This window comes from Anguilla rostrata, chromosome 5 (assembly GCF_018555375.3).
Source record: "Anguilla rostrata isolate EN2019 chromosome 5, ASM1855537v3, whole genome shotgun sequence".
Taxonomy (NCBI): Eukaryota; Metazoa; Chordata; class Actinopteri; order Anguilliformes; family Anguillidae; genus Anguilla; species Anguilla rostrata.
Genome location: NC_057937.1, coordinates 24,471,080 through 24,494,769, shown reverse-complemented (window position 1 = coordinate 24,494,769; position 23,690 = coordinate 24,471,080). Strand labels below are relative to the sequence as shown.

Genomic DNA, 23,690 nt, shown 5'->3' with positions numbered 1-23,690 from the left:
TGTTATCATACAGACACAACAAAAACATTGACAGAAACCTTAGAATCGCGACTTTCCAATGCGCCCATTGGCAAATAATATGAATTGTTTTAAGTTTTAAATTTGATTAATTAAACCATGTACGCTTCGTTAATCCTTACTCATTACTATGTGACTTTCGCTCAGCAGGAAGTCTGCCCAAATCGCATTCACATGTTAATGACATTATAATTACTCTTCATAGAAGGAGACTAGGGGAGGGGCGATGCAAGATCCATGTGAGAAATGCCAAGCCTGCGAAAGCGGGATAGAATGTCAAAGTGTAGCCTAATTCACTTCTTTTGAGGTAAACATTTCGTTTAATTTTGGAAAATGGTCCGTCCGGAAGCCGACACTAATGAAGAGCGATGTCATTTCGAACAGCGAACTGACCCAGCTGAGGATCAACTTCATGAGTAAGTATATTTCTTATGATCATATTGGTAAATATGTGTACTGTATTGCAACGTATCTCTGTGTTTGTAGGAATATCCAGCAATATGCGCGTTTGTGAATTCCCACACTACGAACAATTCAAACTATTGCATCTCAAAATTATAGGCTAGGCTCTCTGCGTCTGGTTGTGTTAGAAGTAGCAGGTAGACTGTATTTTTTTGTTCATATTGGTAATAAATAGCCCATGCCTGGCGTGTAGAGGCGTGGCTAGGATTCTAAAACTGATGTTCTCGCACAATCGATATTAGCATACTGTAAGTAAATTCGGGAAATAGCAATAAAATAACCACTTAGCTAAACAGACCTAGCCTACTTCAGATTGAGGCATTGTTATTGACGAGTTGCGTGTAGTTGAGCAGGAATATCAATGTTTATTAAGTTTAGCTAATGTTGTTTCGATGACTATTCCCTGCACAGGGAACAGTATGTTCCTCTCAGCCGGGGGGCTGAGACCAGGAGCGAATTTTTGTGTTTTGTTTGCCTCAGCACAAAAAGGAAGAAGTGTCGAGAGAACATCGTGCTCATCTGTGTTGCCGCTTCTCGCCGCTGCTTCTTCTCCCTCGCCCTCCAAGCTCTGCATGTTTCCTGGCTCTGCATTTCATGGCAATCGCTTGCTAATATACCATTTATATTCTTACTCTACAGCGCATTTACATCTTCTAGAGCACTAGCTAGCGGTTCTGCATTTGTTTTTTATCTTATTTTATTTTTTATAACAAACTTCTCAACCCCCCTGTAAATAATACTACATCTGGCTCCCCATGACTGTGCAACTCCTTCCTAGAGTTCTTCCACACCAAAATCACCAACATACACCAAACTCTCACCTCATCCACACCCCCTTTAGATGAACTACTCTGTACTACTGCTGCCACCACAACTTTCCCCTTGTCTGTCTGTCTGTCTGTCTGTTTCTGTGACTTGTTTGTTTCTGTTTCTGCCTGTTTCCCATTTACCTGTTGCCTGCCTGCCTGCCTGTTTCTGTGACTTGTTTGTTTCTGTTTCTGCCTGTTTCCCGTTTACCTGTTGCTTGCCTGCCCGTGCCCTGCCTGCCCTGTTTTCCCTCGTTTTTGGGTTTTTGTATTTTTTGTTTTTCTTGTGAATTTTTGAAGATTTTCGTTGTTGGTAAGAATCGCCCTGCGAGGCTCTTTGTCCCCTGTTTCAGTTTATTAAAGTCTTTTGTTTTCCCCATTTTTGGACTTACGGTTTTTTACTCTGCGTTTGGGTCCATTCCCGCACCCAGCCTGACATGTATAAGCATACAGTACATGGACAGGCCAAACATATGTGTGGGTGGGTTCGTAAGACTCAAGATTGATTGAATAGGCATCAATATGTCCAATTTGTATCGGTATGTATGTATTTAGCTGCCCAGCCTTTCTGTTGCGTGAATGATTGTTTGTTTCTTGGTATAAATGTCTGTTTGTAAATCTGAATGTAACATGCTGCGAGGGAAATGTCCCCATGGGGATAATGAAGTAATCTATGTATGTATGTACAGTATTTATTTTACATGCAGTATAAAATAAATATTTATTATAAGTAGCAAATATACAAGAACTTGTACATTTAGTAAAATGAAGTTGACAACCAAGTATAAACATGTTTTCTGGAGGAATATACTTCCTGTAGGTATTCACCAGCAGTTTTGTACATTCATTTAAATGTGTTTCATGAGGCAATTAGAGGCATTTGACACTTTGATGTGACACAAAGTTTGAATGACATTGTAAAATGATAAGATTAAAAAACACAGTGACTTGAAACAATTTAGGAAACATTGGGTAGCATTGCTTTGGAATACAGCTTCTTTAATTTTGGTGAGGCAAGATCGCCTATACTTTTCGTAGGACAGTAACTTGTCATTTTGATATTAATACTTTTAATGGCAGCCCAAGGTTTTGCCAGTTGTAATGAATGAGTTATAGACTGTGCTTTGTATGTGTAGCTTTTTAATTTTTGTACATTGAAAACGTGTTTTTTATGAGATATCATTTCTGTTTGCAAAGTGTTTGTTATGAGTAAGTGAGAATAGTAGTGCATATAAATGTGGACTATGAGAAGTATGTCTACACATACATACATTCATAGTATTAAAAAGGGAGATAGCCCAGGCTAAAGGAACGAGTGGAGGCCATGTTTCAAACTGGCAATCTGAGGCAGGCCTGGCAAGGCATCTCTGTCCTCACAGGGAAAGCCCCAGCCAAGAGAACCACAGAAAGGAGGGAAGGAGAGAAGGCAGCATTTGTCACCGACCTGAACTCCTTTGATTGTCGGTTTAACACTCAGGACTTCAGTGCAACAACAGAGGGGCTGAGGAATGAACTCCAGCGTGAGATCACGGAGGGGCGGGGTCAGCCAATCACCCTCACAGAGGAGGAGGTGATGCAGGGCCTGAAGAGGCTCAATCCATCCAAGGCCCAGGGGTCTGATCTCATTGAAGGGAGGGTGGTGAAGGAATGCTCAGACGAGGTAGCCAGCTTCCTCTCTAATCTCTTCAACTGCTCTCTCCAGGAGAACACCATCCCTATACTGTGGAAGCGTTCCAAGATAAGGCCAATCCCCAAGACCAACCATCCTGTCGAGCTGAATGACTACCGATCTGTGGCCCTGACATTAGTCTTGGTAAACTGCCTGGGGAGACTAGTGCTACCCCGCCTCCTCTCACACGTAAGCCCCACCTTCGATCCACGGCAGTTTTCCTACAGGCAAAACCGCTCAGTGGAGGACGCGGTGATGACTGTATTACATACCACCTACAGTCACTTAGAAAGGTTGCATGCATATGCCAGGATCCTGTTTGTGGATTTTCTCCTCTGCCTTCAACTGCATGCAGCCCCACATCCTCTGCGCCAAACTGCAAGAGTTTCAGGTGGATCCCCACATGATCCTCTGGATACTGGACTTCCTCCTCAAAAGGGAGCAGTTTGTCAGGGTCAATAGCTCCACCTCTCCTGTCAGGCTCACATCCACCGGAGCCCCCCAGGGGACAGTGATCTCCCCAGTCCTGTTTTCGCTAACCAACTATCTGAGGGGCTCGGACAGTGTGAGCTTGGCCGTGAAGTTTGCAGATGACACTGCACTGGTCGACACCTCCAACAGCCCCGCCCATTTTGAGGAGGAAGCAGAGAAACTGCACCAGTGGTGCGAGGAGCACTTTCTCCGGATGAACGTGAGGAAGACAAAGGAGCTCCTCATAGACTTCCGGAGGAAGGCTGACCCTGTCCCACAGCTGACACTCAACGGAGAGATTGTGGAGAGGGTTAGCAGCTACAAGTACCTCGGGACCACCATCGACAGCAGGCTGACCTTCAAGGATAACACACAAACCATCTTCAAAAAGTTCCAGCAGCGGACCTACCTCCTTCGGAGGCTGAGGCATCTGGACATTGCCCTTCCCATCCTCAGCTTTTACATCTGCCATATTGAGAGCCTCCTTACCTTTGCTGGCTTGGTATGAGGGGCTCTCAGAGACCAACAAGGCCAAGCTGCGGAGGGTGATCGCCTTGGAGTACAAGCTCTGCGGGGAGCAGTGCTCAACCCTTCAGCGGCTCTATGACCAGAGGGTGGTGAAGAAAGCAGTTAAGATCGCGAGGGACTCAACTCATATCCTCAGCACCTGCTTTCAGATCCTGCCCTCTGGTAGGATGCTGCCCCTGTATTCAAAACAAACAGAGGCAGGGCCAGTTTCATCCCTTCTGCTATTAAGCTCCTTAACAAACATAACCCCCCGGAACCCCCTTGCCCCCTCCGCCTGGAAGAACTGGACCTGTTGTACTAACACCCCCCATGCACACGCACACGCACACGCATTCCCAGAATGAGTAGAGGGCATTGCTTTTCTTTTAAAAAATATTTTCTTTTAGAATCATACCTTCTGTTTCTACTGTAGTGTTTTTTACTGTGTTATTAACTTACAGACAAGACAATAAATAAATAAAGTATGTAGTGTACTGACATTACATTACATTACATTCATTTGGCAGACGCTTTTATCCAAAGCGACGTACAAAAAAGTGCATTTCATGGTCGTAGACGACTGCTAAACACGGGTTCAGTAAGGTACAATACTTATTTTGTACAGCTATTTCTAGCCGAGAACAGTGAACACTATTCTGGCCTAACATCTGCAAAGCCAACTAGGCAGAAGAATAAGCTATATAAAAGAGTGAAATATACAGCGTGGTGGTGGTTAGTCTAGGTATAGTCTGAAGAGATGAGTCTTCAGGCCACGGCGGAAGATGGGTAGTGAGGGGGAGGTTCGGAGAGGGACGGGGAGTTCGTTCCACCACTGGGGAGCTAGGGTGGAGAAGCTCTGTGATCCTTTTGGGCGGGTGGGAGGGGTTACAAGGCACCCTGCTGCCGCAGAGCGGAGTGGTCGAGCAGGCACATAGAATTGAGTCATGTCCTGCAAGTAGATGGGGGCTGTCCTGTTGGCAGCAGTGTAGGCAAGGGTCAGGGCTTTGAACCGGATCCTGGCGGCGACCGGTAGCCAGTGAAGTGACCTGAGCAAAATTAATTTCCCTGGTGGACAATAAAGAACATCTATATATCTATGCAAATATGCATACATTGTAGCCAGTCCCGGATGTAGACTGGTTTGTTTGAAAGGCAGAGCGAGATTTTGGGGGGGGCCAAGTTTAGGACATTATTCATGATGAGCAGTGGAACGGACCTGGGTGTAAAATGCGAAGTAACCCTTTATGAAACGGTTGTGGATTATAGCTATCCTTGTGTGAATTTGTAGAGTCTGAAGAACATGTACCGTTTAGTACTTTCGCTTTGCTATATATGTCAAACAATGGCTGTGACAAAGGGTGCGATGGCGTAAGTATAAAAAAGGCTTGCACCTTCTGAAAAGCAACAGAGATGTCCCCAGTGTATGTACTCACTGATTTGACAGCCATCCAACGAGCCTTCATTGACAAAATTATCAGCAAGCTCGTAGAATTTGAGCTCCGTAGGTCCCAGCTTGTGTACCCTTCTGTCCTGCTCCGTATTCTGTTATTTCGTCAAGATGCACTTTTAGTGTTCCTAAGGTTTATAAGGTATTTTGATTCACTTAGCTGTAGGTAGGACTCCTCTTCACTGTTTTGCTTAGCTAGATCACTTACCTTATGTGAGAATCAGATAGTAGAACAGAACAGTGGAGAATAGCAGCACAGACATATGTCCCAGCAGTCTTTGTATATCAGAAAATAACAGTAGTGTGAGAGAAATTAGGACAAATTATGAAATTGAGTAGTTGAAACAATATGTTTTTAGCAGAATGGGCATGTAGGTGTAAACATTACATTACATTACATTACATTACAGGCATTTGGCAGACGCTCTTATCCAGAGCGACGTACAACAAAGTGTATAACCATAACCAGGAACAAGTATGACGAAACCCCTAGAGAAAAGTACCGGTCCAAGTGCAGGGAACAACCGCATAGTTCAACTTGGACCCTGAAGGTTAAACTGATTAACACTAACAACGAGAATGGCAACAACGCAGTCTATGGAAAAAATACAAGCAGTAGTTAAGACAGTTAATGCACCTAATGCACCTAAGTCACCTACGAAACAGCTTACAGTCATTTACAGGGGGGTAGGGAGGGATGGGGAGAGGTGCAGCCTGAAGAGGTGAGTCTTCAGTCGTCGTTTGAAATGGGTCAGTGTCTCAGCTGTTCTGACCTCCACAGGGAGGTCATTCCACCATCGTGGGGCCAGAACAGACAGGAGACGCATTCTGGAAGTGCAGGTGCGAAGAGGGGGAGGTGCTAGGCGTCCTGAGGTAGCAGAACGGAGGGATCTGGCTGGCATGTAGGGTTTGAATATTTTGTGGAGGTATGCTGGGGCTGATCCCTTGACTGCCTGGTATGCTAGGACCAATGTTTTAAATTTGATGCGAGCTATAACAGGCAGCCAGTGGAGGGTAGTGAGCAGGGGAGTGACGTGGGAGTGTCTGGGGAGGTTGAAGACCAGACGAGCCGCAGCATTCTGAATGAGTTGCAGGGGTCTGGTGGCAGATGCCGGTAGTCCAGCCAGAAGAGAACACCTTACAGCTAGACCAATGAGGGTTTGTAGCTGGAGGGGAAGGCACCGCGTGTTTTCCCTTGGCTGGTGTGATTCAAAACCGGAGATGTTATTTATTTTTACTCTGTTCGTAAGAACAGGGCACAATTATACTTAAGAATGCACTGGTTCCGTCGCCACGGGTCAGATATGAATGTGCTGCTTCATATCCTGCTTAAGACGGGCCTGAAACGGACCAGTAACATTCTTGTTACTCTCCATTCGCAAACGGGGCTATGCTGTAATCAGAGATATATCTGATCTGTCGCCGGACTGTCAACATTCCAATGGGAGCATCAGAATATTCACAAATGAGCGGAACAACACATCAAATATATCCATGACCACAGCAAGTAGGCGTAACAGTTACTATGGTTTACTCTCGTACTGATCTGACTCCAAATGAAATTATAATTTAAAATTTGGTTTTAACTATACGTGGAGCTTGGAGTGGTTACACTCGACTCGATCTTGTGCCATCATTTCTCAATATATGCTCCCGGGATTAGCTAAATCTCAGTTCGGTGAAGCCTACAGAGGTAGGAGGCTGACCACCATAATACATGCTTTCCTTTTTGCGTAGATAGTTATGAGCCCAGGACAGTGTGCATTTATCGGGCTCCTTAAGGCGAATTTGACAAGAACCGGCGTATAACGCCCATGGGTCCTCTTAAGCCAAAACTCCAGAACCAATACAACACCAATCCCGTTAGCGGGCAGATCGTGGTCGCCTATCTAACTTGAGGACCTCACTAAAGTCTTTCGCTGTACTAGACCCCTGATCAGTAGGTCCTAGTCAGAATTGTCCCCCTGAGTATTTAATCGGAATTTCGGCTGAAAAGAATGTTAAATGGATTAGAGTCATTGTTACGGTTGCTCTCAAGCCCCCGCAAACATAAGCGATGCCGACATCAAGGTTTCCCAAAATAACCAATAACTTTATTTAAATACATATAAGGAATACTAAAATAGCGGCAAAACACCAGATAAAATCAAGACCCGGCCGTGGTCGAGAGGTGAGGAGAAAAAACTCCCATCTCCTGAGAAGCCGACTCCAGGCTTCTTAAAAGGGCACCGCCACAGGTGCTCACAATTAACGTTAACAAGACACACGCGTGTCCAAACGGCCAGCGCCCCCACCTGAGGCGGAGGGACGTAACAGTCATGAAGACCACACAAGTTAAAAATAAGAAGAATTTATTAACAGGCAGGTAGGTCATTAGCTTAAAATTCACAATCAATTTAAAAATATGGAAGGTTTTAAAACATAAATACAGAGTAAAAAGTTCTTACCCAGCCTGTTCAGCTACACACAAAACCCAGAGTATGCGCAGTGTGGGAAGTCGATTACAATCTTCCCTGTTCAGCTACGGACAGAACACAGAGTATGTGCAGTGTGGGAAGTCGATTACGATCTTCCCAGATTGCTTTGTCTCCCTTCCTTTTAAGCCAAATCCCGCGTTTGATCTAGGCGGCATTGCCATAAATTAACCTGGACGAATGATAAAATCTGGAATTTAGGCCCCCACCGTTTGGAGGCTGTTGTCAAAACAATTAGTGGGGAAATTGGAAAAAGGAGATGATTACCAGAGAGGACATTCCATTGGGATAGTTTTTTCCTGAGTTTCTGAAACTATGTTTTATCAAATTCTATTTGGTATGAAACATATTTCATTCAATTTTTTGAATTTCCCTGAATACATCCATACCAAACATGTCAAGGGGATGTAATATTATGGTGCAGTTTGAAAATACCCTTTTGTTGAACCATTTTACATGCAATCCATGTTATTACTACATAAGGCATAATACAGCAATATAATGAAAACATGTGCATGGTTTGTAAGGTTTTACGGGGTTTGTAAATATGACAAACAGATGGTTTAGAGTCCAGATCCAGAAAAGAAATAGAAAGTGTGATGACAGAGGGGCCCACATAAGGGCACTGTGGTACTGTCAAGAGCAGTTGGCCCACCATTTTGCCAGAGGCCTGATGATCTTTTCACCCTTAATGGCCCCAACACACACACACCCACAACCATAGACAATGAGACTAGTTCCCCTTATCTTAGTCTTGTCCAGATGGCAACATTCCAGAGAGCCAACGGCCTGCTCACACAACCATAGACAACTAGTCCAGTTCCCCTTATCTCAGTCTTGTCCAGAGGGTAACATTCCAGAGAGCCAATGGCCTGCTCATCCAGAGGAAGTCAGAGTAACCTATTGTTTTATCACACGGCTCTCGGGTCCTTTGAAGCACAGAATGAGTCCCAGCCCCCAGGCTTGTTCAAATGCCAGCCTTTTCTGGGTCCCAGTTTGACTCCCGTCTACGTAGGTGAAGTTTGACATGATCACAGACTATAGTGCAAAGAAAATAAAGTGACCAGGAGCGAGATGAGTTTCCTTATCAAACGGTATATAAAACGGACAGTATTAAAACTTACTCATTAGAACAGTTGGTGAAGTAACGCACGCTATTCTGTAGAAAAGCTGTTGTACAATTGTACTTTTGTCATGTTCAGTGTTACGGCCGGCTCGTGGGGCCGCAACAAACAAGTCCCCATGCACCAAAAACAATCCAGAAAGTGATTTTAAAACAAAAACCCAGACATTTATTAGTACAAAATCACAAACTAACAAGCAAATTACAACAAACGAAAACCCAAAGTTCACAAAACAAAATATCTCCACACAAACACCACAAAGCACAAACCACACACAAGAAGCCCCAAAGAAGATCTCTCTTCACAAAAACCACAAACTATCTAAAAACCACACAAAAGAAGCCCCAAAGAAGATCTCCCCCAGCCTCATACTGCAGGGCTTATATTGCACCACAGGCAGGTGGAGGCAATTAAGCAATTAGGTATTACCTCCACCTGCACTACCCAGGCAAGCAGAGGCTGGGGATGTAACATTCAGTACTAGTATTTATAATTATGATAAAGTCATGAATTTAAATGTAATGTTTAAATGGGGTGTTGCAAACAGTACATACGTAGTAATTGTTTGTATGTAGGCAGATAGAGAATTGGGCGAAGTAACATGAACGTAGAAATGTGGCGTTTGCTGATAAGAGCGTGTTGTACAGCAGCCAAGTGAAGAAATATAGTTAGTAGAAACACCACAGTGGTCAGCTGGTGTAACCTTTAAAGAAAATCAATAAATGAGCCATCATGAAATGCATATGGCTGCCCGTGAGTGACTTTAGGTAAGCATATGCATTGAAGAATGTGATATGATGATAAGTGCAAAAGCAAAAGTTGAAAAGCAATAGAGAATTATTAGTTAGCAAATATAAGTGTAAGACAATGTTAGTGTCAGATATGAAAAGATCTGCAAGGAGGCAAGGCGGGATTCAATTGTCCAACCTTACACTGGTGAGTTGATTACTACACTGCCAGGCCCTGAAGCTGCCGTGACTCAAACGGTTGACGCCTGGGTTAATCAAGGTGCCTGTCCCTGGCATGTTCCTCACTCAGAGCTTGGAACTGTGGTCTGTAGCATGGTGGTCAACACTCCACTCACCTTCCTTCTTCTCTGGATATCTAGCTGGTAAACAAATTTTGAGTCCTGGATGAGTATGAAAGTTCTTCAGAACCAGAGTGCTCCTCTCCATCTCCAACTGAGCCCACTTCTGTAACCTCTTCGCCTCCATTGCCCCTGGATGGTGCCGTTGGCCCGGTTGATCCCCCCTCTCATTCCCAGCGGAGTCATTTAGCTACTGTACTAACTCCTGACAGACAAGATAATTGTATGGGATCACCCTCCCCCAACTTGTCACACTCATTTTTAACTGTGATCATCGGAGACTCTATAATAAGGAACATGAAAGCCAGGATGGCTAAAACGTACTCCCTACCTGGTGCTAAAGTTTGGCAGCTATGACACTCCCCACCAAGCATCCAAGCTGCAAAAAAATACTTTCTGAAACTGTTAAATATCCTGAAAGACTCCAGTATAGGCCAGGTGTTTGTCTCTGGTCAGATTCTCACATTGGGCTGTGGGATGAGGTGGTTTAGCAGGCTACTGAGCCTAATTGACTGGCTCTCCTCTACCTGTAACACTAACCATGTGGACTTTATTGACAATTGTAACATTTTCTGGGGCTGCAGGTGGTTTTTTAGTAGATACGGTCTTCACCCATACCAGCTCAGTACACAGATGCTATCAGCGAATTTACAGCACAGCTTTTGCTACTCACATGCACTCAAGTCCAGCAACAAATGATGTCACCAGAGGCCAAACCCAGCTGTTGTTGGTTACCGTCAAATTTTTATTCTGTCGGTAAATGGGCTTGTGCTTTTGGTCAGTAAATTGCCTTCCAAAAGTCATGCTGAACCTACCTGTAGGCATGGAGGGTGCTATGCAAATACTAATTCAATTATCTTTTAATTCCTGCTTTAATTAACAGTAACATGCTAGGCAAAAGAAATGCTCACCATACACGTGAAAAGCCTTAAAACCTGATAATTATCCACCTCATGATTTTGCCTCAGAGTAGCTGGCTTCCCCTCTTCAACCTTTGTCTACCCAGTCATGATTAAATAATTAAAGTGTATTCAAAGCCAGAAAAGGAATTCGTTTTTGCATCTGAATGTTAGAATTATGCTTCAGTGTGACAAAATAGATCATTTAAATATATTAATTTCTCAGGCTGACCCTGATGTCCTTTTTCTATCAAAAACATGTCTAAAAAAGGTGTTTCTGACTCCAATATGGCCACACATAATTATAATGTGTATAGAATAGATAGGGTTGGAAAGGGAGGTGGTGTAGTGATTTATGTGGAGTCAAGTGTTTGTGTTATTAATTTGAAAGCGGTACCTAAAGCTTTACCTAAACATTTTGAATTCATTGCCTTGAAGCCAGGGCTTATGAGTGAGTTTGACATTGGGGGGGCACATTTGCTCCCCAGCCCCTGCCCCTACCTGCCCCCACAATAAATGTGATAGTGGAAAAGTTAATTTGTTCAAGAGCTGGCTTTGTTGTTTATTGTTCTGTGTATATATTAGCAGGACCACGGGTGTGGGGTTTCCACGTCACAAGTTGAATAACTAAAACACACAAACGAAGTATAATTAAACAAGGAAAGTTTATTGGGGGAAACTCACAAAGGGAAAGGGGGGAAATCAGGCAACCAGTCCAGTTCCACAATCCGTATCCGTATTCCGTGTCCGTATTCCAAAGTCCAAATCCAAAGCTGGGTTCTCAAACAAAACAAGTCGATACACAAGCGGGTAGTCAGGCAGTCCAGGTCCCAACAGTAATTCAATCGATTATTCGCAATGCTCTCTCTATCTCCTCATCAAACGCGTTTCCCTCATGGTACTTTGCAATTACATCATGTTTCAGCTCTCGCTTTATCCCCGAGCCTTGAGTGCATAATGACCGACCGTCTGATTATTGCCGGACCTCCTTCTGTGGTTCGGGGGTGGAGCCAAAGAGCTGCCAGGTACCTGTACTCCACTACCAATCCCCGCACCTCTCCCCGCCGTCTGTCACAATATGTGAGATAGCTCCTAGAGAGTAATAGGGCAACAGTAGACACTCTCAGGGGCACAACTTAATTAAACAGTATTAAAATTTCTGATCTTGAAATATGTGAATTAAATACATCACAAATATTTTGTTTTTAGACGCATAACTAAATGCATACATAATGAACGTACAATAAATATGTCTTACACAGAGTGTGAGGGGCAGATGTGGCATGCAAACTGAACAAGGTTGAAGAAGAGCTACTCTACACCTCAAACCACCTCACCTCCACCTCTCTACCCATCTAAACCCTCTACTGACACCCTCTATCTATCAAAACCTATTTATTTACATTATCTGAGAATAGGACAGAAAGATAAGAGTGATAGTTTGTCTTCCAGAAGAAATTATTTTCAGTTATGTGCAGGCATATGAGAACATTCCAAAAACATAACGTACAAAAAAAGTATTTGAATTCCCCATCTCCCTATCCAACTTTAAATCTCAAAAAATAAAGAAAAATATTTGGTCACAAAAAAACTCAACTACACAATTTTGCTTCCCACCCAACAAAATGCAGTGTAACATGTAAACGTGTTAAACATGGTAATATGATGCGTTGCACCAAATTAAACATCGGCCTAGATCCGTTTTTTTACTGTGGTCACACCATCTGCACTTTGAAAAAGTTCGGTCAAGCTATCTGCGCTATATTGCACATGAACCGGAATGGTACTGCTGCACTGAGCCAGCGAATGCTTAAAGTGGCACAGGATTATTTATATATATATATATATATATATATATATATATATATATAACTAGGGATTTGGGGGGCAGGCAGGTCAGAAAGTGAAAAGGGTAGGAAAGTGCAGACTGCCTGGATGGAAGCTGTCAGGGCTTCCGACAATAGTGTGAACACTAATTCAATTCAATTGTATTTGCATAGCGCTTTTTACAGAGAACTGTCATAAAGACACTTTACTGAGAAGCAAGGCAAGAAACAGAGCAGACAGCAAACACCTGGCCTAAACTCCCAGTGTGGAGTAAGCCCTCAAACGGTGACGAGAAGAAACTCCCCAATGGGAAGAAATCTTGTGAGGAACCCGGCTATAGAGGGGGAGCCATTCCTCCACTGGCCAGCCTGCTGTAAAGTTGCAGTAGAATGGAATGTAGCTGAAATGCTACAAGGGGTCTCTCCTGACCTGGAAACGGGCCCATATTAAAAATAGCTTTGTCCCCTTTTTTATTGAGGCACTGAACAAACTGCCTCGCTGAATGTCAGGTGTGTTATATGTATATACTGTATGTATCTATGTATTTATTATATGTGTGTTTTATGTATATACTGTATGTATCTATGTATTATGTATCTGTGTATTTATGTGAGGCCAGCAAAGCAAAGCTGTGGAAACAAATTTCCCCTGAGTGACAATAAAGTCTTAATAGTCTTATAATAGAAGAACAAATGGTGTAGTTCAGTATAGTGCAGTGTAGAGGAGCTGGGGGTTGGATCTGGAGCTCCAGCCTGCGTCATAGCATGGACAGGGAAGGAACAGGGCTGTAACAGTCCAGGACCATGGAGCGAGGGGCAGGGCTGAAGTGATCCGTTGGACCCAGGAACAGGCTGGAGCGGTCTTTGAACTCAAGGTGAGGTAAGGGACCGGAGCCCCATAAAAAGAGAAACAGAGGGGACAAGGGTAAGGCCAGGTTGACGCTTGATGCTAAGCCATCTAGTGTGTCATCTCCGTAAGGCCAGCTTGACACTTGAGGCTAAACTAACTAGCGTGTCTGCTCAGTAAAAGAGAGCTTGACACTTAATCTTGAGGCTCAATGTAAATTTATTCCAAAGGTAAGGAAAAGTAAGTTGAAGAAGAGCTCTCCCCTGTGAATGAACAAAGACAAATGGGAGAGTTTGAGATAAAAAAACTGTATAAAATATATTAAAATGAAAGTACTGAGAGTAATAAGGCTGAATATTGTAATATGCGTGCTAAGGTTGAAAAAGAACCACAGGAAACCAAGAGGCTCTTTGGAAGGCAAATTGCCCAAGATGCAAAAAGTAATTCTAAACGTTACTTTCAATACTGTAGTAGGACAAAGAAAATAAAAGGGGATATCAGGTGCATCAAAATGAAGAAGGAGCATTGCTTTCTAAGAATAAAGATATTGCTGATGCCTTAAATAGTAATTTTGTTGAGTTTTACAAGAGAAGAGTATTGTTAATAGACTGGAAGGCAAGTACTCAGAATGTCTTATCAGATATTGAAATAGAGGATAAAGAAGTACTGGATGAATTACTTAAACTGAAGAGAAATAAGGCAGCAGGGCCTGATGACATATACCCAAGAGTACTCAAAGAGTTAGCTGAGATCATTTTTAAATCAAGGGCAGGTGTTTTTAGACAGTCCTTAGAAACTGGAGAAATACCCGAGGACTGGAAGCAAGGTAATATAATACGAATAAATAAGAAAGGGGACCGTACTGATCCAGGAAACCACAGACCTGTCCGTTTAACTTGCATCACATGTAACATATTGGAATCTATCATTAGAGACAAGTTAGAAGTGTTTTAGAAGTGTTTCTTGAAAATAGCAACATCGTAAGGTATAGGCAGCATGATTTTGCAATGGTATGTCATGTCTGACAAACCTTCTGGTATTCTTTGAAGAAGCTACTCGGTGTTTTGATTATGACATTTGCTTATGATATTACATACTTACATGTTCAAAAGGCATTTGGTAAGGTGCCACATGAGAGACTTGTTAGTAAAATGAAGACAGTAAGAATTAAAGCCGTAAGCGGCGTTGGGAGGGGTCCAAGCATTGGCACCAGCACGCCCCCTATGGAGCGATTTTAAAATGGCTTTTTCCTCATGATCATATGCCTTCGCCCAACATATCTACTGAATATCATGATGATTGTATAAAATGTTGATGACTTACGGCCAATTTTGTGCTAAGAGACGCTGTCGAATGACTTAGTTGCGTCACCATGGATGTGTCCTGGCCGCTTCCCGTAAAGGCCTTTACTTTGTCGTAACACTTAGATGGGATGTCGTAACACACATATGGCCCGCCTGTATGTACAGCTGCAGCGCTTCCATGCTGTAACTAAAAAAGGCGTCACACTAGTGTTGTCACGATACCAAAATTTTGACTTTTATATCGATACCAGGTTTAGTATCACGATAATTAATACTGAAACGTTACTGATTCAATACTCGGTACCTAACGATACTGAAATTACCTTAATAGATCAGAAACGTAATGTCCACAAGGGTTGACCTCATTTTCGAATTCACGGATTATTAAAAACCTGGTTTATTAACAAACTTTAAGTTGAAGCCTGTTCAACATATCAATAAGCATAGGCCTATAGTGTTACAACACTAACCCATAGAAAACTATATTAAATATATTTCAAAAATTAAGCAATTTTAAAGTAAATTATTTTTAAACAGGTCTTTCACTTTTAAATAGATCCAAAAATCAACGACGACTGAAGACTCACCTCTTCAGGCTGCACCTCTCCCCATCCCTCCCTACCTCCCTGTAAATGACTAAGCTTAGGGTTGTAACTAGGCAGCTGTTCCGTAGGTGACTTAGGTGCATTAACTGTCTTAACGACTACTTGTATTTTTTCCATAGATCGCGTTATTGCCGTTCTCGTTGTTAGTGTTAATCAGTTTAACCTCCAGGGTCCAAGTTGAACTATGCGGTTGTTCCCTGCACTTGGACCGGTACTTCTCTCTAGGGGTTTCGTCATACTTGTTCCTGGTTATGGTTATACACTTTGTTGTACGTCGCTCTGGATAAGAGCATCTGCCAAATGCCTGTAATGTAATGTAATGTAATGTAAAAAAAATAGCATATTAAAATAACAATACAGCATCTTCCTATAATAAAATATTTACAAATTAGAACATCTATTGCTACTGAAGTCAACTGAGTCAAAGCTTGCGCTGTATCAGCGAAGAGAATTCACAAGCGCACGTCACCTCACTTGGCAACCTTAGTTGCTACTGCCATCTAGCGAAGATTCTGACAAATTACACTTTTCATCCTCTAAATCAGTAATGCGGGAGACAATTTTCCCTGGCTTTTACATTTGACTCAAAACTACCGAACGTCGGAATATTCTAATAGCGAACCGTTTCTCTTTTTTTTTTTTTTTTTAAGTACCGAGAAAGTGCTGAAGTTTTGGTATACCGTGCAACACTACGTCAGACACATATTCCAATCCATTGCTCAGCTTAGCAGAGAATGCATATTTCAGAGCGCCTCAGAGACAGATAGAATAATAACACATAAATACACATTTCAAATAATAAAGACGACATTGAGAAAAAACTAAACAAAAGACGAAATATCAACTCGCAACCTGCGTGCTGGCCGCAGAGCAGCCTACCGTTTTATTTATGTAGACATTGGCAGATGAGAAAACTTTCGGTTACGCTGACCTATAAAACGCTATTCCAGAAGCCAAATCAGACATGTTATACATCGTTAGAAAGCTTATACTCTCACCTACGGAATAAATGAGTTGTTAATCAACCCAAATTGCACTATAAAGGGCGACAACGCCGTAAGCAACAGGTGTGGTATTACGCACAGCTATTACTGAAGATAGCCGACACAGGCGTCACAGATGCGCATATATTTCGCAAACAGATTGTCCAAGACAATATATGACCACTCATTCGCAAAAGGGACATCTCTACGCGTAAAACCAATGGTAAGATTGTATATTTATTCAATGTTTAGTCCCATATATTGACTGTAGAATGACATGGTATAATTAAAAAAATAATTGTCTCGTTTATTTTGTTATTCAGTGAGCAGCGTTGTCACTGCTGTATTGGCATATTTTTGGTCTAATGTCGGGTTTATCTTGTTGCTACAAAATATTACATACCATTACATTACAGGCATTTGGCAGATGCTCTTATCCAGAGCGATGTGCAACAAAGTGTATAATCATAATCAGGAACATGTGTGTCGAAAACCCTAGAGAGAAGTACCGTTCCAAGTGCAGGGAACAACCGCATTGTTCAACTTGGACCCTGTAGGTTAAACTGGTTAACACTAACACAAACAAGAACAGCAACAACGCAGTCTATGCAACAATACAAGCAATAGTTAAGACGAGTTAAGACTAAGTCACCTACGAAACAACAACCTAGTTACAACCCTAAGCTTACAGTCAATTTAGAGATTAAATTGAGAATACGGTTTCTCTCAGCATAATGACGGATTTAAAGACTAAACGAACTCACCCGATATTGTCTTCAAATGGACCGTATTATTTATTTAGACATTGGCAGACTACAGCATAAATTGCGTCTTTTGTTTATATTCAATATTAGTAATTGCAGCGAGAAACTGCAGCTGTAGGTCGTTATGTTATGGTAGCAACGGAACGAAGCGGACTATATATGTATTAGGCTGCCGTCATTGTTTCATTATACCAGTGTGTTTTCGCTCGTTTGCACAGAAACTCAGAACCTATCAATAAAATGGTTTAGCTATTTCTCAGTATAATGACAGATTCAAAGACTAAACGAACTCACCTGATACTGTCTTCAAATGGATGCAGGCTCAAGAAAAGTAATTATACATCCACTAAAAAGCTTTTATTTACAAACTTTTGGTATCCTAGCATGCACTCTGGGTGGCACTGTCTTCCATTCCTTCCCCGACGGTCAGACCCTCCCCTCACTGATAAAAACTAGACCCTACGGTGTCGGATTACTTGCGTCGCCATGGATGTCGCTTGCCGTAAAGAAGTTTACTAGATGTCGTAACACTTAGATTTGGAGCTCCAGCTCTTCCGCACCCCAACTAATACAAAAGTCCAAATGGTGGGCAAATAATATGGCGGACATAGGTGCTCCCAAAAGCAAAGTTGTAGAGCACATTCAGATGCATCGGTCGATGAAGTTTTGTGTTGATCTGACTTACGCTGTGGGAGTTATGGACTTTTAAAGTATGACCCTGTGTTATAGCGCCACCATCTGGCCGACATAGGTGATTTTTCGTGCCTGAGTAGTGGGGGGCCATAGGAACCCACCTACCAAATTTGGTTGGTCTACAACTTATGGTTGCTGAGCCTCAGACATTTTAGTGGAGAAAACTTCCACGCCCCCACGAAAAGGTCAAAATGGCGGGCAAACAATATGGCGGACATAGGTGGGGCCAATAGCAAAGTTGTAGAGCACGTTCAGCTGCACAGGTCGATGAAGTTTTGTGTTGATCTAACGTATGGTGTCGGAGTTATGGCCTTAAACGCATAACCCTTTGTTATAGCGCCACCATCTGGCCGACATAGGTGATTTTTAGTGCCTGAGTAGTGGGAGGCCATAGGAACCCACCTGCCAAATTTGGTTGCTCTAGGACTTATGGTTGCTGAGCCTCAGACACTTTTAGCGGAGAAAAATAATAATAAGAATAATAATCCTAACAGATACAATAGGGTTCCACCAGCTTCGCTGCTTGGACCCCTAATAATCCTAACAAATACAATAGGGTTCCACCAGCTTCGCTGCTTGGACCCCTAATAATCCTAACAGATACAATAGGGTTCCACCAGCTTCGCTGCTTGGACCCCTAATAATCCTAACAAATACAATAGGGTTCCACCATCTTCGCTGCTTGGACCCCTAATTAGAGGACATATTTCAGAGTGGATTCGGAACGGGCTACAGGGTAGAACACAAAGAGTAAAAGTAGGAGGGATATTATTTGAGCAGGGAACTGTTGGAAGTAGAGTCCCACAAGGATCAGTGCTGGGACCACTGCTCTTCCTCATGTATATCAATGACCTTGACAGGGACATAGAAAGTGCATTAGTCAAATTTGCAGATGATACAAAACTGGGAGGCCCAGCTAATAGTTTGGAATCTACTAAAGTAATCCAAGATTTAAATAAAATCCAGAAGTGGGCGGAAACCTGGCTAATTGAATTTAATATATCAAATCTAAAGTTCTGCATGTGGGAAATAAAAACATTAGGCAGGATTACTTTATGGGAGGAACAAAATTGGAATGTGCTCAGTTTGAAAAAAATTTGATCAAAGCCTTTCAGGTTCTAGGCACTGTGCTGTAGGTAGGGTTGGGTATTGACAGTTGGTCTAGAACTGACACTGTCTAGCTGATAGCTGGAAAATACTTTAGATAGTTTCAAATTATAAAGCTTATGTAGGTGGTAAAAAGCTGCTGTTGGGGAATGCCCATTAGCCTGAACATTTGAAATGGGGGGTGTTATTTTTATTCCATTCCCCAAGCCGAAGACAAACTTGGAAGTGTTTGTTGTGGATAAAACTTTGTGACACTTGCAGTCAATAGAGGGTATGCACATGATGTCACCGCAAGTGGAAGTCACTGCGGTTACACCCACTGAGTGGCAGAAAGACTACTGAGTGGCAGTGTTAGCATTCAGCTTGAATGCCGCAAAAACACAAAAAACACATCTAAAATTGGAAAGAGCTGTTGTGCGAGTGACTGTACAAATAGATTCAACAAGAAATCGGAGCTATCTTTTTACAGACTGCCGAAAGCTAAAGAAAAGAGGAGAAAATGGATCGCTGCAATTCGCAGAAACAACTGGAATCCAGGCACCGAAACATGGATTTTCTGTTGTCATTTTGTGTCAGGTATGTTGGATTTTTGGGTAAAATCATACCTTAAGTTATGTACTGTATTGACTACTCATCAATTAAATATTTGGCATCTTTCATTTATATTCTGTGTAACTGTAAAGTTTTTGTCAGCATTTATTAAAAAACATCCATGATGATGAGCCTTGTGTTCTACAAACAAAGGGGGGATGGTTAGATAGTGTTAGCTAGCCAAGCATATACATTAAGGTATGATTTTACCCAAAAATCCAACATACCTGACACAAAATAAGAACCGCAAATCCACGTTTCGGTGCCTGGATTCTTATTGTTTCTGCGAATTGCAGTGATCCATTCGCTTCTCTTTTCTTTAGCTTTCGGCAGTCTGTAAAAATAGGGCTCCGATTTTATATTGAGTGTCCATGGACCACTGGTTCTTTGGTAAGTTGTAAGGATCACTGTCGAGTCCAACTGCCTTTAATTTAAGCAGATAATCGTTTGTTTTACTCCCGGTTTTGCAGTTTACTCTACTAAAGGCAGCCATGCCGCAGCATGTTTTGCCACTCAGTCTGACTGAGGGGGCATATTCCGGTGGGAAAGTGACGTCAGTGCATACCCTCTATACCACAGACAGACACAGCTAGTTACATTTGCTTGAAGGTAAGATATATTCTGCCTAGTAATACCATTAGATAGCTAACATGTCTCGTCTATTAACTGCAGTTAACTGAGAAAACTGCAAAAGAAAAGGTTATTTGTAAAATTCACTGTTAACAAAGCAACACAGGCAGTTGTTAGCTGGTAATGAAATGCTTAACTTTAGCCTGCAAGCATTGTTGTGTAGATATACAAAGAGAGCTAGCTGGCGGTGAAACTATATGAGAAATAATAAACTAAAATAAGAAAAGTGGCTGTGTCATCACGTTGGTGGTTATCTCTAAACTCTACTCTTATATCGACCACCGTGTCTTCTATCTTAGAACGCATAACAGCCTGTATGGAAGCGATGGAAAAGCCTGGGTGTTGTTTACTGCCCTGTCTTTGGTTTAAGTTAGGCTACATAGTTTGAGAACTTTGTAATGGGAAAGAAACAAGTAGCCTATGTTTCTATGAACAATGGTGCTGAAACTGAACTTACCGTTTGTTTGCGTAAGGCTGGAAACATACTTGAATTTTGTTGAGCTAGTGTATGCAAAGTGCTTGCATCCCAAGCGAAATGCATGCTTACTTTTTATGTCTTATTGGGGGTATAAAAGGTATATCCACTAGGGGGCAGATTGGGGCCTGAATTCATTGACAGCTAATTCCTTTTCTGCCTATAATAACAAACATGGTGACATTGGAGGAGATTGTTTTAATGTACATACTGAGAAGGCAGGAGGAACAGTGACAGCGGTGCCAACAGCGAAGGTGGTACATTGGACTATTAAATTTATTGAGACAACGGAGACAAAGGCATCAGTAGGGGGGTGTGGGGTGTGCGGACCACACCAGGTAACACCATCAAAGGGGGGTGACACCGAAATGACTAGCAATACATTTTTTGTGCAATGTTTTGTGTAGCGACGGTTTGAAACAGCTAATTTCTCCAATGCAGTTTACTGCCGGTTGATTCAATTAGCGGTATTGTGACGAGAAACGCTTTGTCGTTTGAATGCAATTCCTTGTGCCCACATTTTCCCCCATTCTTCCATTTTGCAGGTCTTCAGCTGCGCAATTATTCGGGGCCTTCGTTGCCGTATTTCGTGCTTCATAATACGCCTCACATTCTCAATCGGAAACGGGTCAGGACTGCAGGCAGGCCAATCTAGCACCCGCATTCTCTGCTTACGCAGCCATGAACTTGTAATTGTGGTTTGGCATTGTCCTGCTGGAAAATGCAGGAACATACCGGGAGAAGACAGCATCTGAATGGCAGCATATGTTGCTCCAAAATTTGTACATATCTTTCTGCATTAATGGTGCCCTCACAGATGTGCAAGTTACCCATGTCTTGGGCTCTGACACACCCCCATGCTATGACAGACGTTGGCTTTTGGACCTGACGCTGATAACAGCTTGGACGGTCCTTTTCCTTTTTGGCCCGGAGGACACGACAGCTGTTTTGTCCAAAAACTATTTGAAATGTTGACTCGTCGAACCACAAAACACGCTTCCACTGTGCTGCAGTCCATCTCAGATGAGACCAAGCCCAGAAAAGTTGGCGGTGCTTCTGGACAGTGTTGATGTATGGCTTCTGCTTTGCATAATAAAGCCTTAACTTGCATCTGTAGATATATCAGAGAACGGTGTTGAATGACAAAGGTTTAACAAAGTATTCCTGAGCCCATGTCATGATTTCCATTACAGACGCATGACGACTTTTAAGACGGTGACGTCTGAGGGATCGGAGATCACGCGTATTCAGAAGTGGTTTTCAGCCTTGCCCTTTGTACACTGAGATTTAACTGGATTCCTTGAATCTTTTAATTATATTGTGCACTGTAGAGGGTGAAATGCCCAAAATCCTACCGATTTGTCTTTGGTGAACGTTGTTCTCAAACTGCTGGATTATTCACTGACGCATCTGTTGGCAAATTGGCGAGCCTCAAGCCATTCTTGCTCATGAAGAACTAGGCCTTTCTTGGAGGCTCCTTATATACTATAACACGATTGCCTCACCTGTTTCACATCACCTGTATCACATCACTGTGATATTTCAACTTGCCACATTGTTATTAGTCCTAAATTACCCGTCCAATCTTTATTGGAACGTGTTGCAGGCATAAATTTCATAATAAACGTATATCTTTAAAAAACAATTAAGTTAATTAGATAAAACATGAAATACCTTGTCTTTATACTGTTTTTGTTTGAATAAAAGTCAAAGTAAATTTACAAATTACTGCTTTCTGTTTTTATTTGCATTTCATTTAATGTCCCGACTTTTTTGGAATTGGGGTTGTAAGTTTGTTAGCGTCCTTTTGAGGCAGCTGCTGAAGGAACATGGTGAGGTAAGTTCCAAATGCGTTGTATATGTTCTGGGATGCCCCTGTCTCCTCACGGATTTCTTCCAGCTTCTGGAGGAGAGCTGTGTTAACAGAATCTTGCCCTTGGACTCTTCTTCCTTTGTTGTCCTCCAGGTGTCATACTCAGGGACAGTGAAGGAGAGGTATGAGATGCCTGGCTTGGTGTATGTGAGGGTGAGGGAGAGAAACCAAATACATGGCTTGGTGTAGTTAAAGAAGCACCAGGTGCTAGGTTTCTTGTGGCAGAGGCAAAAGGGCTTGGTCTGTGGACTCTCCCGGTGTTGTCTGGTCCAGGACTGCTGAGGTCCAGGCTGTCCTCCTTTTTATTTTCTGGTGACTAGAATCACGAACAGTGACATACAAAGAGGTGGTACAGTGTGAAAAACAGTTGTGGAGCAATCTTTATCTAGTTACAAATTTATTTACTGAGCCTAGCAGTTAAGGTGCTGGTTATGGTTTGTGATATAATCACTGTAAACCACTCATCAGCTTTACATTTCAGGGTCTATATAAATTTGAACGTTAACTATAGGCTGTGGCAAGCGAGTGCCACCCCTCCGGTTTAAACACACACTCACGGGAGACAGTTGTTTTCGTAATCAGCACTTCCGTGCTCTTTTATTTTCAGATGCGTCTTTTACAGACAAAATCATACAACCACGACGGTTCCGCAGCCGTCTTGTCATCAGCCCTCCCGCTCCAGCTTCCGGTCTTCCTTTTAAAAACCCCAGGCTCACTGTTGAAAGCAATCAGAGGCAATCAGCGCAATTAAACAATTAACAATTATCGGCGCTGATTACCTCCAGCTGACAGTTGTGACGAAGGATCCGAGAGCCGCTCCTCTCACCCTCTCTCTCTCTGCAGCCGACGCTCAAACCACGCCCACCCCACCACATAGGCCTATTGAGTTAAATGTGCTTATAGTTCACAAGTGAACAGTATATAACACAGCTACTTCTGGTTTTGAAATACCTTCATAATTAGAATTTTATGCTGAAAAAAGGGTATCTTGGGGAGACGAGGCAAGTAGCAAAACTGGCATATATTTT

The 23,690-nt window shown here is 42.5% G+C and overlaps 1 protein-coding gene across 2 annotated transcripts in view; it reads left to right on the top strand.

Moving 5' to 3' along the window:
• chid1 (chitinase domain containing 1) overlaps positions 1 to 22,015 on the top strand; it is a 352,093-nt gene extending 330,078 nt beyond the window's left edge. For both annotated transcript variants that reach the window (XM_064337950.1, XM_064337946.1), the window contains one exon: positions 21,983 to 22,015. In XM_064337950.1, the coding sequence (XP_064194020.1) occupies positions 21,983 to 22,000 (18 nt within the window). In that variant the 3' untranslated portion in view covers positions 22,001 to 22,015. The remainder of the gene's footprint in view (positions 1 to 21,982) is intronic.
• Positions 22,016 to 23,690: the final 1,675 nt, after the last annotated feature.